An 18,207-nucleotide genomic window follows, 5' to 3' on the forward strand; every position below is an offset into this window, starting at 1 on the left:
TGGTTGCTGGAATGTAAGATAACTTGATACACTATATTAATTTAACCTTAAGACAATACATGTATGAATCTCCCTTTGGAGAAAATGTTCAGTTTATATTTTTATTTACAAGACCACCAGGATGGGTTGAATTCAGAGAGAAGCTGCTAACAAGGAAAATTATAATGTAAAATTTTTTTCATTTTGTTGCACACGCAGCTTCTCTCCTCATTCATTACCCATAGGAAGTAGTGAACAGTGAATCCCAGAAGTAGGGACAGAGTTTAATTATTATAGTAGCATAATAGCCAGGAATTGCAGTACCCAGTCCACAAAAAGCAAGAGTTAAACTAAGAAGTTATGTGGAAACCAACCCAGTAGCACCTTTGCAAATCTTCCCCAGGCTCATACACTTCCCCTCCCCGAGGGCCTCTAGGAATTTCTGTTAATAGTTTCCTAGATGCGTAGCATGCTAACGGATGCAGGATTTTTACATCTTGGCTGCAGCAACCTGAGTCCCTAAGGCCTTGGCATTTTGGACAGAGTAAGATGAACAGGGTACAACTGGCATATGTAATCTATACACTAGAGATGAATCTTCAGAGCTCTAGGAACGCCCATTTATGTCACAATCTTCCGAAGGGTAGAACCAAATGATGGGAGACCTATTTCTCAGGAATTGTGGAAAGAGGAGTTTACCTTGAGCAGAAAGGTTTCTGGAGCTGTAAGAATATTTTTTTCCTTATGACAAAGGCATATCTTGTATGGATATGGGAATTAATTCCAAAACTTGCCTTTTTCAGGTAATGGTGACTAGAAAGGCCAGCCACAGGCTTGTCTAAATTAGTCAGTGTAATTAAACTTGGCAACTGATATTCAAATGGAAGATCCAATGTGGTTGGCTACAAGGCTGGTATCCACATCTCTATGGTGTTTGGTTGCGGGACTCCAAACAAATCTCCTGGAAAAACTCTAGTGTAGCTGAGATCACCAGACCTTTGGGATTATGATCATATTGGTATTACAGAAGCCTCTAGAGGTCAGGGTCTATTGTGCTGGGCAGTAGAGGTACAAAGAGGCAGTCCCTGCCCCAAAGAGCTTCCTGTTTCCCCTCACACCTGAAATGTAAATTTGACCAGATCAATGAATGAAATATCCTGGTTGAGTTCTCTCTGAACACCAAACTGTATCAGAGGTTAAAGGAGAATCCATGCTGAACTACACTTCTCTTCTGATGCTCAGGCTATTAGCTGTAGATGTTCCCAGTCTGAATGAAGGAGTCCCAGCTTCACAAGGTCTAGTGTTTTCTATAGGTACAATGTGGGGGTCTTGGCTATCTAGCAAGTCCAAAGTGCCTTCTTACGAGGAGGACTTAAACTCTCCCTTTTCCTCTTTTCTGTATGCGTTATGTACGCAGTGTGGAAAAGCAGCAGATTCTTCTCTTCCCAGGCCTTTATTTCCATTGCCAAGGAGCAGCTTTGTTCCGTAGTTTCAGAAAGGATATAAACACTTATGACTCAATTCTAAGCCAACCTCTGATGGGAAGTAAGAGGAGACTTTCTCTGTGAATACTATAATTGCCTGCTATGTGGTTTCTTGCACCTTACTGGTCACTGTCACAGACAGGATACTGGACTTGATGGACTACTGGTCTGACCCCATATGTCCACATGGCCATGTTTGTGGGTTTTGCCTTGTCTTTTTAATTTAAAAAGACACACCCTGATAGAGATGTCAAAATGAACTGAAAGGATACATATGATAAGATTTTGGAAATCTGTCTTCCAAGTACGCTTGCTTCCATATGAGTACACATGCGTCTAGAGTTGGGTTGGCTTTCAGCACGTTGTTTGAAATTACCTGCCCACAAAGAGGCACTGGATGTTATCTGAGAATGACAAAACCATGCACTTGAGGCAATGCGAAGTTAAGTAAGTCCTCAGAAGGAATTTAACTAGGTGCATTTCGAGAAATCCTGCTCAGGGGATGAAGCTGATGCATAGCACCCTAACATTTGGAAACAACTGGCTACTGATGACCCCTCAGGAAATGATGGATGCAATGAAGTTTTGGATCTTTGCAAATCTTTACCATTATGATAAAATTACAACCAGGACCAGGACCTCTTGGAGAGCAGTTCTCTGCATTGGGATCAAAAGTTCCTCTGGATTTTCAAGAGCTAATGGCAGTTCTTCCTTTAGGAACAGGTCTATTTCTCTGGATGCGATACTGATTGGTATGTTGCCTATGCCTGGGTATAGATGCATTACATACAATCTGTGCCTACCACCAGCCACTTATGATTCTGGGTGCAGAAGGTGGATCAGAAGGAAGAGTCTTCCACAGGAATTCTGAACTCTCGCACACAAATGCTCTGTGTCATACTGAAGGAAAATTGATCTAGGTTTCTTTGAAAGCATCTTCTCCAGATTCTTCCCTCTTCCAGGGTAACAATCCTTTCTTGGATACCCTTGGTGTTAGAAGCAACCAATAGTTGCTAATGCTGCTTTCAACAGTGTGGGCTGAGGCCTGTCCGCAATCTCAGACAGAAATTTCTCTACCGTTTCCCCCAATAGCTCCTCTGCACAACATATCCATTTAGGACAAGCAACGGCAATCCAGGGATGTAACAAGGCTTTCTTGTAGCCACCAAGTGAAAATCCACTGCTTGGTACAAATCACAGGACAGAACCTGAGACGTCTTACTCCAAGCAAGGCTCAGACCTCTAGACAGTTAGCCTCTTGTTTTCCACAAAGAAGGCATTCTTTATTAAACATATGAAAAATGTGTGTTCTGAAGGCTATAGCTGAGGCTTTGAAACTGCTGTGCAATGTATCATTAGTACTATGGTCCATGGAGTCTTTTGGAAGGAAGTCCCCTTATGCAAGTGTGACTATGTCTTTGACTGGTGGACCTACTGCTGCAACAACCTTAGACTCCCCAAACTTATGAAATTTCTTTGTTTTATATAAAACATTTTAGTTTAATCAGATATCCTCATTTCAAACTTATCAACAGGAAATGTGTCTAATAATGCTTGAAGAGGAAGATATTTTATTAACATTAATGAGTTCCTTGCAAGCTACTGCCAGACATCCTTGTAGGTTTTTGTGTTTTGTTTTGGTTGGGTTTTTTTGTGTCCAATGTATGTGTGGTACTTCTTCCCTGGCTGTTTATAGGGAGGAAGTAGTACACTATTTATCCTGGCACGGTGACCACACAATAGAGCAGGGGTGGGCAAACTTTTTGGCCCGAGGGCCACATTGAGATGCAAAACTGTATGGAGGGCCGGGTAGGGAAGGCTGTGCCCCCGCAAACAGCCTGGTCCCTGCCCCCATTCGCCCCTCCCACTTCCCGCCCCCCTCAGAACCCCCGACTCATCCAACCCCCCCCCACTCCTTGTCACCTGACTGCTCCCTCCTGGGAGCCCCCTGCCCCAAACCGCCCCCCCGGGACCCCACCCCCTATCTATCCCCCCTGCTCCCTGTCCCCTGACCTATCCACACCCCTACCCCCTGACAGCCCCCCCACCCAGGATTCCCACGCCTATCCAACACCCCCGTTCCCCGACTGCCCCCCCACAGAACCTCCGCCCCATCCAACCACCCACTGCTCCCTGTCCCCTGACTGCCCCCCGGGACCCCCTACCCAACCCCCCCCCACTGCGCATGCCACCGCCACTCCCTTACCATGCCCCTCAGAGTGGCAGGAGCTCGCAGCCCCGCTGCCCGCGCGGCGGCATATCCACATGGCAGGGGGAACAGCGGGGGAGGGGCCGGCAGTGAGCCTTCCGGGCCAGGAGCTCAGGGGCCGGGCAGCAGCGTCCCGCAGGCCAGATGTGGCCCGCCGGCCGTAGTTTGCCCACCTCTGCAATAGAGGAAGGGATACTGTTGATACTGATACCTCAGTTGTGGAGGTAGCTTGCTAGACATCTCCAGGGAACATGGAAGGCTGCCTTGCCTGCTTCCCCAGGCTGCAAAACGTCCAAGTAAGTGCAGTAGGGGCAACTTAGTACAAACTCAGGACTTTACACAGGAAAACAGACTCCCTTTGAACATGGGAAGGGATTTCTCACTTACCCCTCTGTAATCCCCTTGTGGCGCAGAGGGATGTGGAATCCTCATGTGCCTCTGTTCTGGTCACAGACTGAGTGACCTCCTAAGGCTTTAATGTGGAGCCAGCTCGGGGAGCAGGGGAGGGGTGGAGAGAGAGAGACACACACACACACACACACCCCTTTCCCTGGCAGAGCAAGGAGTTATTGCTGATGATCAGAAGGCACAACTCCCATTCTGCTGCTGTCTGAAATCTGAGCTCATCCCCTGGCACAGTGCGGGTTCTTGGGCTGAAACTCAGAAAGCCCCAGGCACACTTTCCATTCCTCTGCAGCCGGAGGCAGAGCTGCACAGGAGGAACAGGCTCCTCTGCAAGCCTCGACATGCTGAAGCGTGTGGGAGAGGCAATGGGAATGATACAGAGCACCGTGATCCTAGGAGACAAGCCCTAGCAAACACTCCCTCAGGGGACAAGGCCAAGGAGGAGGGATCTTACCCCTGATTTTCACCTCATTTGTTCATTAACAATACTTGCAAAGACACACTTGCTTTTGCTTCTTGGAAGTTTCTGGTGTTTGCAAGACTTACGCCAGAGTTAATCCCAATTCACAGTGGGAGGAAGAGCCTCTGCTTCTTTCCCCAGGGAGCTGCAGGGTGGGGGAAACTCTGGATCCTTTCAGGGTTTTTACCCCTTCCAGCACAGATCTATTCTGCGACCAACCCCCTGAGCTGGCCAGATAGCTTCCTCCTTGTCCTCAGATGCTCTCCCCGAAAATTCAGAAGCAAATGATTGGTCTTTTCTGCACTGGAGTCATGGCTTCTCAGAACAAGGTGGGAACCTGACATGCCAGTCTGATTCTGAGCCCCATGCCCTAGCAGTGCAAAGGTAGGCTGGCTGGTCACAGGCAGGGCATCATTCACCCTCTGTAGAACCTGTAAGTGCTGCCTCACAAAGGCAACACGGATTAGATTTAAGCCAGGTGTTTGCAAGACAGCTTTGCCATGCTTGAGTGGGGGCAGAGGAGTCCAGCAGGGAGGTGCTGCAATGGCAGATCCAGGTGGTAGGAACCACAGTGCTGCTATTTATCTAATCTGGGGGAAGAGGAGGAGGAAGGTTATAAGTCACAACTGCCTGAAAACAAAACAAAGGTTTTAAAATTAAATGGTCTGGAGAAACTGAACCACCAATTTGTTCCACTTTTGAAAGGAGAAAATCGGTTGCTTGTCCTGAGCTGAAGGGCAGAGTTTAATCCTGGAGCCTCCAGCAACAACACTGGGCTGCCGTTGAATTCCACAGGTGGGAGCAATAAATAGCCCATGAGTAATGAACGAGGAGAGAAGCTGTGCAACAGGCAAAAATGTTACTAAAAGGACTTTCAGGGTCATTCACAGAACATCCCTTATTAAGAGTTCATTCTGACACTTTTTGATTATTATTTTAATTAGATGCACTTGGGGACAGATCCTTAGTCATCCTTACACTGGCCACTATATTTATGGGCACACAAATCTGCATATACAAACCAGTATGCACAACCAGTTAGTGCCTCTGGAACCTGAGCTTGCGAACAGTTATGCTAGCATAGACTCCTGTGCAGAGTCCAACTGAAGCGAAGAGGACTCTGTGTAGATCCAGGGTTCTCAAACTGAGGGTTGTGACCCCTCAGGGGGTCGCAAGGTTATTATATGGGGGAGTCACAACCTGTCAGCCTCCACTCCTAAACCCTGCTTCTCCTCCAGCATTTATAATAAAGTTAAATATAAAAATGTGTTTTAATTTATAAGCGGGGGGGGGGGGGTCACACTCAGAGACTTGCTGTGTGAAAGGGGTCACCAGTGCAAAAGTTTGAGAACCACTTATAGATGCAGGAGTCTGTACTAATGCAACTCTTTGCAGGATCAGGGTTTTGTGCAAACAAATCGGGAACCTAAATGTTCATGTGCATGATCAAATATATCAACTGTGTACATTAGCATGCAGCCACTGATTGAAAAACCAACAAAATAAATAGACAGGAATGGGAATTCTAGATCTTGAAAAGATGGCAAGACATTTCAATTACCTGACAATATCCTATGTTTGGATTTCTGAAAGCATAAGCTGTTAATACTCTCCTCAGGGCAGCAATACCCATCTCATTCTGGAATGCAGGGTGCTCTGGGAGAGAGCGGTGCAAATCTCTCTCAATCTCTTCTGTGGCAAGGTTATACTTCCCCATAGATTTCTCCACGAGGTCCTCATAATAGCCAGGGTGGGTGGCCATCTCATTAATGGCTCCTAAGAGCAGGAGAGAGCAACAACAATGAAGCAGGATAATTAAGTAAGGGCTAACAGACATAGTATAGTCACATTATTTTCTTTTGTTCCCTTAGTTCAGACATCTTGAATGGAAATTTTAAAATAGAAACAGTTTGAAAATACGTTTAAAATGTTATAATTTTAAAGAGGATAAATTTGGCCTGGCACTCATAAAAACACCAGCTGGTTGCCTTTTCCTTTGGGTACATTTTAAAAAGCGGTTTCACATAATGATAAAAGACAAAAATAAACCCTTTCCTTCCGTAGGGCAGAAATGCTGAGCACGCTGAACAGCAGTGGAGCTTTAACAGCTGCCACCACCACAGTGTCCTTCCCCAGACTGGAACGATCTGTATGCTACTGGTAGCACACTCCTAGCCTACTGGCTGGCACCCTGTTCACATGCAGACTACCACGAGACCACCAGCCACATCTATCTCTAAGTCATTTACAAAATAGCTGCTGGTTCTATAGAGCTTTTCATCTTCAGAGCAATTTTTAAAACATCGTTCAGTCAATTCTCACAGCATCCCTGTGAGCACATAGTATTATCCTTATTTTGAAGAGAAAAAAAGAAGCAGGGAAGTTAACTGACTTTCCCACAGCTACAGAAAGAGTCAGTGCTGGAGCCAGGATTAGAACTCCGGAGATCCAGATTTGCAGCCCTGTGTTCAAACCATTAGACCACACCTTCCTCAACCAAAAAGTCTCTATTTAAAATAACACCAACCTTTTTTCTGTCCAGTATACCTGCTCCCTCTCCATGACAAATATCTCCACCTATAGGTCAGTTTTAATTTAGTTATGAAACATGGTTAAGGTTTGACCTACTTCAAAAACTAGAACCATATCTGAAATGAGTTTAGAGGACAACTGTGTTGGTACCAGGAGACCAGGTATAGATGTACCTGTAGCATATACAGGGACTTATTGTCCAGAGTTTTTTCCTTAATGTGAATTATTTCCCCTTTTCATTTTAAGCCATTTAAACTGTTTTAACTCTGGTAACTAGTGCATGTTAGGCTAACTATCTTCCTCCAGTTGATTTGTTCCCCAGACACTAATGGACATCTTTGCTCATCCATGGGCTATGCTGTCAATCCGTCAAGACACAGAAGGATGCATCACATTTATATAAAATTGAGCAAATTGTAGCTATCCTATCTACAGAGGTCAAATCTGTACAGATTGTATCAACCACCTCTTTTTGACCTCACTTTAGCTATGATGCAAATGATCATCCCCTCTTACACTGTAATAGCTGTTTAATATATGTTTGAGGGGGTTCTATATTTTAAACCATTAATTCATTTTACACAAGCAAAGTATAAACTTGACAACTGACAGATAACAAGCAATTACCAAAGGATAAAAGGTCAAGTGGCTGACTGATGTTCAAACTACATGTCGAAGTCTGAATAGGGAAGTCTGCTTTCACTGTCTATGCAAATTGGAATAGCCATCTAGAAGCTAAGATAGCTGAACATAAGAACAGCCATATTGGGTCAGACCAAAGGTCCAGCTAGCCCAATATCCTGTCTTCTGACAGTGGCTAATGCCAGGTATTCCAGAGGGAATGAACAGAACAGGTAATCATCAAGTGATCCGTAGACTAGGGACACCATCCCTGCCCATCTTGGGCTGAGAGCCATTGAACCAAACTGCAAACCCTGTATATAATGGAAACCACTTCAAGCCAAGGGTGCGACAGCAGCACCAATGGCTCTGCTACGTTTGATTCTCCACCTGCAGGAGTAAGGTTCCTTCTGAGGGACCTTATGCCAGTGGTGTAAGTCAGAGATGCTCCTGTGCAGCCCTAGCTTCACTTGACCATACAGCCCTGAGTTAAGGAGCTGCAACTGGCTCACTGCAGCACCCTCTCCCATCCCTTCCATCTAACTGCAGCTCAGACAGAATGGAGAATCAAGCCGTTGACATACAGTGGTTTAATAATTTAAAGGATCATCCATTTTCTAAGTGCATAAAGATAGTCTGGCTTACAAGACAGAACAAAGGGCCTGGAGCTTGGAATTCCTGAGTTCCAATCTTTGCTCTGCCAATGACTCATTGAGAGACCTTGAGCAAATTATTTAACCTCTTCATATTGGTTTCCCTATCTGTAAAGTGGGAACAATACTTGCCAGCCACACAAAGGTGCTAAGGAATAGAGTTATTATATAGCATGTTCCAGCTGCAAAGCACAAAATATTACTACTCATTATTAAAGGATAAGATTTTGCCACAGAGATCACAGAAGTCATGGATTCCATGACTTTCAGAGACCTCTAAGACATTTTTTGCCTCAGCCCCGGGCCCTGGGGCAGTGAAGCTGAAGCTGTTAGCTGCTGTGAGCCCGGGAGCTCTGAACTGTCCTAGGTGACAGGGGCCCTGGAGTTTAAGCTGCTGTGGGTAGTGGAGGTCTTGCAGCTCTCAGCCACCACAGCCAGCGGGAGCCCTGGAGCTCCAAGCTACCTGCCCTGGAGTTGTCAGCCGCTGGGTGTGATGGGGCTGCAAAACTGTCAGCTGCCATCACGGACGGTGGGGGCTGGAGCTTTTAGTCTCTCCCTCCCCCCACCTATTTTTAGTAAAAATCAGAGACAGGTCACAGGCTTCTGTGAATTTTTGTTTATTGCCTGCAACCTGTCCATTACTTTTATCAAAAATAACCATGACAAAATCTTTACCACACTCATTATATATGAGTGACAGAATCAAGACATCCTCACAAGTTAACCTGGTCAAAACGTACAAACAACTTGGCAGTTTCATTGGGTCCAGGCTCAGTGAATACCTTGTTTATAACATTGCTCTGAAGAGACCTGTAACTTCATTGTTTTGACCTGCTCCTCTACTTGCCGAGGGATTTTTAGTTTTCATTTTTGAGGCCTCAAACCACTGTAAATTCTTCAAGGCATGGACTGGTATCATTTTGTGTAGCACTGGGTACACTGGGCCAGATTTTCAAAGGTATTTAGGTGCCTATAGATGCAGGTAGGTACCTCTGGGATTTTCAAAAGCACCTAAATCAGGTTACGTGGCTAACTCCCACTGACTTCAATGAGAGTTAGCCACCTAACCTTATTTAGGTGGTTTTGAAAATCCTACTAGGTGCCTCCCTGCACCTTTCGGAGCCTAAATACATTTGAAAATTCAGCCCAGTGCCATCTCTCATACTATAGCTCATGACCTATGACAAGGTTCTAAACTGGAACCTACCTGAAAGCAGCAGCCAAAGTTCCCCTCTCATGATTTCTGGTATGCCTTTCAGCACAAGGTCTCTTGTTTTCTCTGTCCGATACATGCAGAGACCCTGACCATACTCAGCAAAGTGAATCTTCCAGGCTTGTTCTTTCAAAAACTCTTTTGCCTAAAAATAAATAAGTTCTGAGAAGGTGTAGTAGCATTTTGGATGCATTAACTGTTAGAAGAAAAAAGAAAAGTGCCCAAGCCCCATAACTAACTTTAATTATTAGGGATAGGAGGGAGGAAGTAGTCTAGCCATAACCTGATTCTCTAATTTCATGTTGCTCTCTCCCATTTCTTATTTCTCCCCAGCACATCTTGCTATAACGAGTCTTGAAAATAGGTACGAAAGCCACAGGAAAAATACTGTATAACAAACTACACAACATACTATTAGTTCTTTAACAGTTACGGAAAGGATGCCCTGAAGTTGTCCCCAAATCTTAAATACATTATCACGTTGCATGAAATGCTTTTGAGTTTTGGCATGCGTTATGGGGAAATTCTGCTACTAAAGTACTAGGAGTTTATTTTCTGAAAGATACCATCACTGCAGGTGGTTAGCAGTGCAAACTCTTTTTGGCCAGCAACAGGGAAAAGTTAAACAACTCATTCTGGAATGTTAACTTTTAAAAAACTTCATTTAAAAACCAAAACACTTTTCTAATCTGGCGCAGTTTACAAAAACAGCAGCGAGATCTACCAATTTTGGGTTGAACTCTTCAGGCGACCTCCGTCGATACATCGTCATTAAGGCCTGCGTTGCTGTTGGAATACTGTTACCATTGAGATTGAACTGTCGCTCTCCATCTGCTTCAGAGCTGAGACTTCTTTGAGGACTGGAGGAAACTATACTACTTGGTCTTGAATACACCTGTAAAAACCAACAGCCACAAGCTATTCATGGGTGAGAGATTGAGAATTTTGCTTATACTGCACTGAAATTATGGAATCCTAAACGCCAACTCAGTTTGAGCAAATCAAACATCCAAGGTGCAGCTCAAGGGTAAGCATCTGGTAGCAGCAATTAAACTAATTTCAAACAATGAAATGAATTTTTAGTTTTCCAATCAAATTAGTTCTAAGCATTTACTTCAACACACCAAAAATCTAACCATACAATTGAGCTGGTTTTAATTTTTCAGTGACTAAGATTATATACTTGAAGTTGCAGAGGCAAGGTTGTTAAAAATTATGCACCCAAAGACATTCTATGTTAATTTCTGCAGACAATAAAATGACTCATCTAACAGGATGTTTTGCACCACTGTATAGAAATACCAAATTACAACAAAATTTTTCTCTTTTTCTTTCTTGTTTTTATTAAAAAAGCAGAGGAATTTCACAATGGCCAAGATTTTAAAATGTTATTAGTAACTTTGAATGACCAACCTGAGGCACCTTAAAGGAAGTTTTCCAACACAAAATGGTAATTTGACAGAATAAAGATGTTTGGCGGTTTCCTGCCAGCCCACTAGCGGGCATGCAGCTTGACTTCCCAGATGGCCATCTCCCTGCCCAGAATTTTTCAAAAAATTCTGTTTCAGTTCTCTCAAAATAGAATTTTTCAATATTCCATTCCATGGAAAATTTTGCATTTCCGATTCTTTGATCTGATCTGGAATGAAATTTTTTTTTAAATGAAAAATTTCTGCAGAACACAAATTCCAGTTCTGGCACAGCTCTACTGAAAACCTTTACTCTTAAAATCAGTCCCCTTTAAGGGCCTCATGTTGAACACCTCAAAACAGAGGTATCCATGATCACTAGTCACCTTTTAAAATCTTGGCTAATAACAATGGTATCTTTTCCACAGTATTTGACTCAATGAAAATGTTTACAGAAAACAAATGTGGTTTAGAATGAATTCCTGCAATCATGCCATTGAAATTCTCAATCATTTAATTAAATCTTAGAAGGTAATTTGATAAAAATATGAAAAATTTGAAATGCTCATAATACATAGTACTTATCTAGCTTTTACACTGAAACAGTTTAATATTAAACTCAAAAGCCAACAAAAAACATACAAAGACCTTAAAATTATTATTATTTATATTACAGTGGCCCTTGCATGCCGCAGCCAGGATTGGCATCCCACTATGCAAGGTGCAAAAATAGGTTCCAATTAATGTTTTGGTTAGAATAAGCGGAATCATTTGTGATGAAAGGGACTCCATAACTGTCAGCATTCTACAAATTTTTACAAAGCTGATTTCATATATACATATACACTAATATATACACACACATATACACTTACACACACTAATATACACACACACAAAATATATTTATAGGTGTATTACAATTACATATGCACTTAAATTACTTCATATCGATTACTATATATTACTGAAAAGCAGTCTTTAATCAACCAAATATTTTATACAACAGTAGAAAACAAAAAATATATTGGTCAATTGATACTACCTGTGCAGGAGAAATTTTAGATAGAAAATAATTATCCAGTGGGGACTTGGCCAGGACACTAAAGTTAACAAATCTCCTCTTACCAAAAAAAAAAGTTAAATGGGATTTTTAACAAATGACTTTGGTTTTAATACCTAGACAATAAGCAGCACAGAGCCACTTAGCATCATGTTGTGCCAAGGGTTTAGTATGGATTCAGAGCAAGAGCTCTACATAATAACCAATATCACTTCCTGCAAAGCCCTGTTTTTGTTTCGGAACATTGTGATCTCATCAGATCTGTCAAACCAATCAATCAATCTGAGGCAGTATGGCAAACTCATTTCACATGATGCTAATACTCTGGGTGTTTAGTTTCTGTGTCATTTCACCTTTGATAAAAACTAAAATCTGTATGCTTAAAGTGGCTTACATATCTTTTTTTTAAATTTTTTTTAAATAAACAATGACTACCTTTACACCAGTAAAAAAGGGAGACAGTTCATAATTGGACCATATGATTTTACAGCTTTATTTTCTGTTAAAATGTTTAAAAGTCTAGTGGCAATGGAGCAGCAATTTAAGATTGCTCAGGTTAAAAATCCTTATTTTCAAAATTAAAATTTAATCTTGGGCAAGTGAGGAGTTATATAGAAGGTGACAGTTTAAGACAACACCTGTTCATTTCTTCCAGGTGCTACAACAGTTAGAATTCATTTGGAACTCACATAAGTTGACAGTTGTCATATTTTTACTCAATGTTCCACCACAGTAATTTTAAAACATGGAAGGAGGAATTTGAGCTGCTCTTCTGTACAGATGATGGTAGATACTCAAAGGCCAGTTAAAGGTCTTATTTACAAGCTGTATTCAGGATATTAGAGAGACAAGGCGGGTGAGGAAATATCTTCTGTGGGACCAGCCTCTGTTGGTGAGAGAGAGAGAGAGAGAGAGACAAGCCTTCAAGCCACACACTTACTGGACTGGAAAAGAGCTCTCTGTGGCTTGAAGGCTTGTCTCTCTTACTAACAGAAGTTGATCCAGTAAAAGATATTACTTCATCCACCTTGTCTCTCTTATTTACAAGCTTGCAAAACACCCAGCACTAAAAATTGGAGCCTCTAATCATAGAATATCATGGTTAGAAGGGACCTCAGGAGATCATCTAGTCCAACCCCCTGCTCAAAGCAGGACCAATCCCCAATTTTTGCCCCAGATCCCTAAATGGCCCCCTCAAGGATTGAACTCACAACCCTGGATTTAGCAGGCCAATGCTCAAACCACTGAACTATCCCTCCCCCATCACACAGCAGCTAACGCCATTGTCAAGGAGAGTTGGCAAGTTGGGAATTTTTTTTCCAGGTTTAACCCTAAAAATAGATTCCAGTCTGTAAGATGAAGATATGAGGGTCTTAGCAGAAATGACTTAAGTTTTTATAAGCGTTAGTCTTGACACAGAAATCTCAAGAAAATGTCTCACACATGGACAAAGAAACTACAGTTAAATTCTCTTCTGTCAGTGAAATGAATTACATTTTTTCCACACACCTCATCATCCGAACTGTTGTAACTTCCAGCAATCTCTTTTTCAGAGTATGTTTTTGGAGTAGTTTGTAGAAGGAAGTCAGAGATCCTTTGCACAAGAAAGTCTCTATCCTTCAAGTTGGCAAAGAGAAATGTCATTTTGTTTTTAGTGCTGATGGATAATGGGCTGGGCAACACACTAGAGCTGTCGGCCTTTTCCACTACTGACACCTAGGGAGAAACAATAACCACTGGTCATGGCTTTTCAACAATTACCTTGATAAGCACCATTTTCAAAGTTGAATCTTAGGGATCATCTTTGAAACCAATGCAGCAGTTTCTAGTACACTTTTTTTTTTTTTTTTTTTTTTTGCATTTTTTATAGACAAAATTGGCATCATCATGCATCGCTACTCCTACTGGAAAAAACAGCATCTGTAGTGAAACAAAGATCTCTGCACTGAAAACAGAAATTGATGGGAAGCCCTGGTGTAGGTGAACAACAGTCTTTTCCAACGCAAGCCCCTTGCTTTCATGAAACAACTTTGTAGGCTCTAGATCGTCACACCTTACTTAGTTTGTTATATCATACTTTATCTTTAATAGGTTTTCAGTACAACCGCCACATTTCCACAGTATGTGAACTATGAGCTCCCTAGAGGCCACACAGTGCTCTCCTACTCAGAGTTACAAAGCGAAGTACAGAGTGTGCCCCTCAAGTGCTACTTTTTCTTACTACTAGACTCAGCAAGATTTCAGAGGATCACAGCCTCATAAGGTAAGCTGTACCCTTGATATTTCAGCCAGGGCCTCAGCTGATGCTGCTTTATTATGCTAGCTCTGTGCAGAAGTGCATTTGGTGGATTTTGTTATATTAAACTAAAAAATGGAAACTTTTTTTGGCTTTAATGGTGAATAAACATGTCTTAGAATCTACCTCTAATTTACTGCTGACAATAAATGCAAAGAACTATTTACATTTTTTGAACACTAAATCACTGGACCAGATACTCCAACCCACTATGAATACAGACATCTATTCCAAGGATTCTTTCCACAACATCAAGGAACCTGCATTAAGCAGGAAACTTTCCCCATCTCGTCCTCTCCCCCCAGGAATCTCTTCAAAATCTGGAAAGGGCAAGATGCTTTTTCTTGTAAGGATTTTGTCTGGCTTTCTGTTGTTAATTATATATTCACTAATCAAACTCCACCCTATATGCAGTATTCAGAGCAAAACCTACAAAGCACAGCTCAATATTTCCATCAAGCTTCTGGAAAGGTAAATCACAACATAGAACTCCCACTGATCAATTAAACACAAACTATAAATGTGTGATGTATGTTCTATGCTCGACTGATTATGCAGTTAAAAAAACAAAATCAATCAAGTTCACAGAAAGACCTCTTCTCCAGAGCATACAACAGAGCTGTAAGTGCTTTTAACCATCACTTTTATACATGGATCAGAATCTTCTAGGTAATAAAAACTGCATTAGGCATTTCAAGATGAGAGAGCACATTTCGGTTTACCAAGTTTTTTTTTTTTTTTTAAGTAGCAATCCATGATCAGACATTAGCACAATACCTTAATGTTTCATTAGTTAAAAGGGCTAGATAATTTGTTTTTCATTTAACATCTCTTCTGAAGTTGTATTCAAAGACTGCAATACATAGCTCAGTCTCAAAATATTTCCCATTCTCCTCCCCAACCAACTTCCTTCTGTTTTTCAATGAACTATAAATCAGCTCTTTATTAATGCAAAAGAGCCTCATTAACAATATATTTAAGCTAACTAAAGAGAAATATTCCTATATTAGGTTTCAGAGTAGCAGCCGTGTTAGTCTGTATCCACAAAAAGAACAGGAGTACTTGTGGCACCTTAGAGACTAACAAATTTATTAGAGCATAAGCTTTCGTGGGCTATAGCCCACTTCATCAGATGCATAGAATGGAACATATAGTAAGATTATATATATATATAAATATATAAAACACACACATACAGATAAGTTGGAAGTTACCATACAAAACTGTGATTATCACTACAAAAGTTTTTCTCTCCTGCTGATAATAGCTCATCTTAACTAATTAGCCTCTCACAGTTTTGTATGGAAACTTCCAACTTATCTGTATGTGTGCATATCTTACTATATGTTCCATACTATGCATCCGATGAAGTGGGCTGTAGCCCACGAAAGCTTGTGCTCTAATAAATTTGTTAGTCTCTAAGGTGCCACAAGTATTACTATATTACTTTTCCGTTCCACTTAAAGAGCTGTCTGAGGGCATTCAACACAGAGGAAGCACAGATAAACACAGCGCCAGACTGGATGGGTTATAGCCAGGATGCTGTAGCATCAGCAGAAGCCACAGCAGACATGCTTCCTTCTTAATGACAGCAGACAATCACCTACTCCCCTCTCTAAGTGCAGACACATGCCCACCTAAAGCATTGGTCCTTGAGGCTGTGGCTGCTGACGGGAGTGAGTGGTGCACTCAGAAAATGAAAATTTTACTTTCTGACCACAGCTACAGGACAGGTGCTTCTAAAGGTTATTGGGCCTGAATGCCTTTGTGCCTATCTGCAAAGGTGTTTCTTTGCTCTAGTAAGTCAGAAAAGGCTGGAACTTAGGGCCTGATCCAAAGCCACATGAAGTCAATAGAAAGCCTCCCACTAACGTCAAAGGGCTTTAGATCAGGCTCTTAAAGTGCTGGAAACACCAAGTTTATTATTGTTTTCAATGTCATAATTACTGAACAATAAACCTCAACAGTTTACACAAAACTTTAAATAGTTAATATGTATTTCCTCTGAGAGGCCATCTGAATCCAATGCTGATAGCTATAGCTGCTGCTATCAGAAACAGCTGCCAGTTCCACATCCAAAAGAAACTACAGTGCTTCACAAAGGCATGTGGATTTTATACCCACACCCCAAGATATTTTCTCCACTAAACTTCATTGGCACAGTTCATTGCTCCTCTTGAATTCTCTGTAAACGGAGCACTGTGAATTTAAGGTCTGATTGTGAACCGCCAGGATTTAAAAACACTGATACATACCACTGAGAAGCTGGACTTTGAAGTTTCCAGTGGAATAGCATTTGATTTTTTCTTAGTGATGTGTGAAAAATAGTACCTCAAAATAATCAGTAGTTTTTCAGATTAGGCAAAAATATAGGCCATTTCTCATATGGGCTGGGATGCGTTTAGCATTCCAAGCATCCTGGGCCAGCCTGCCCTGGCTATACAGCAAGTTACACTCTTACTTCCCAGTTAAGTCACCATTTTAAACAAACTTCCACATTCCAAAAGGCATGCAAGCCATACAATTTTCTCCCCATCACAACACAATTACACAGAATTTTTAATTACAATATGCTTAAATTACTTTTATTATTAGGATAATTTTAAGTTCATATTAAAATACAAAGGTTGCGTCTATCAATCAGGAGTATTCTGTAGCAGTTTATTTTAAACACAAATGCTTCAATGTAGATTTTAAATTGCAGGCAACCATATTTAAAAGTAAAAGACCACTGTGCAAATATGCAAATAGGAAACTAACAAAAAATTGACTAACGTTGCCTATATGAAAACTCTTCCCCACCCCTAAAATACCAACCGAAGCCATTCTTCATAAGAAGCAATTCACTGTGTTACCATTTCTTTAAAACTGGCCAGGCTGGCCCAGGATGCTATTAAGCATTTCTGTTTAAAACGGACATTCAAATCTTACCATTTGACAGTATTTTTATTGAAATATGTGCTGTTGGTCACCTCTAAAGAAGTTTAATGCCCCACTTGGCTGGACGGACAAAATCCATGCTGTTGCCCTTAAGTATAAAGAATATAAACCAGGGAAGACAGAGGAATCCTGAGGGCTGGAAGGAGGAATAGGAAAGAGTCCCTGTGAATCATAGTTGTGTGAGCATAAAACTAAAGTTGCTATTAAACTGGTGCTACTTTGTTTACCACACTACCATGATGTGACAACAGGACAAAGGGATTAAACAGCTTCCCAGCATAATGAAAATGAATGCTCAGATCCATCTTAAAGGTAGACAAGTAAAACAATTTACTGTAGATATTCAGAATTGACACTCACCTCTCGAAGGGGGATAATGAGGCTACATAAGTTCTCCTCCTTACTCGTAAAGCAGATGTAATTTGTAGAAACAAACATCTGACCCAAAATGTGCATTTTATTAAATGGAGTCCACAAGGTGCAATCTGTGTGTCCATCTAATTTCTCATCTTTGGGAAGTCGGAATAGTGCACGGTATCTCTCACTCTTTGCTCTAGCATCAAGATCCCTAAAGACAGTGTTTTAGGATATACAATATTTACATAAAAATACATTTCAGACATGTCTTTGCAGGTCACATAGTAAATATATACTTGGAACCCATTTATTTATGTAGCTGTACACAAATGTGAAAAAAATCATTAGGAAAGTTATTTCTATGAGACAGCTTTATTAATATCTTGGTACAGGTACAGCGTTGGAATTTCTTAATCGTCTATAGATCCATTGTAGGTCTTTCTAATGTGCTACATATATTCTACCACTGTTTAACACGAGGGAGTAGTGTTAAAAAAAATTAGAGTGAGACAATGCACCTCAATTGTCACTATGTAACAAAAGAAATGCAACTAAAATATAAGCTAGACTACAATACGTTTCATTA

General features: G+C 41.4%; 1 protein-coding gene across 3 annotated transcripts in view; it reads right to left on the reverse strand.

Moving 5' to 3' along the window:
• TBC1D9 (TBC1 domain family member 9) overlaps positions 1–18,207 on the reverse strand; it is an 80,812-nt gene that overhangs the window by 24,979 nt on the left and 37,626 nt on the right. For all 3 annotated transcript variants that reach the window (XM_077814440.1, XM_077814441.1, XM_077814439.1), the window contains exons 6-10: positions 17,625–17,832; positions 13,538–13,744; positions 10,281–10,451; positions 9,551–9,701; positions 6,099–6,313 (exon numbers count right to left, since the gene is read on the reverse strand). In XM_077814440.1, coding sequence (XP_077670566.1) covers positions 6,099–6,313; positions 9,551–9,701; positions 10,281–10,451; positions 13,538–13,744; positions 17,625–17,832 — 952 coding nt within the window. The remainder of the gene's footprint in view (positions 1–6,098; positions 6,314–9,550; positions 9,702–10,280; positions 10,452–13,537; positions 13,745–17,624; positions 17,833–18,207) is intronic.

The sequence above is a fragment of the Eretmochelys imbricata genome, chromosome 4, assembly GCF_965152235.1.
Source record: "Eretmochelys imbricata isolate rEreImb1 chromosome 4, rEreImb1.hap1, whole genome shotgun sequence".
NCBI classification, from domain to species: Eukaryota; Metazoa; Chordata; order Testudines; family Cheloniidae; genus Eretmochelys; species Eretmochelys imbricata.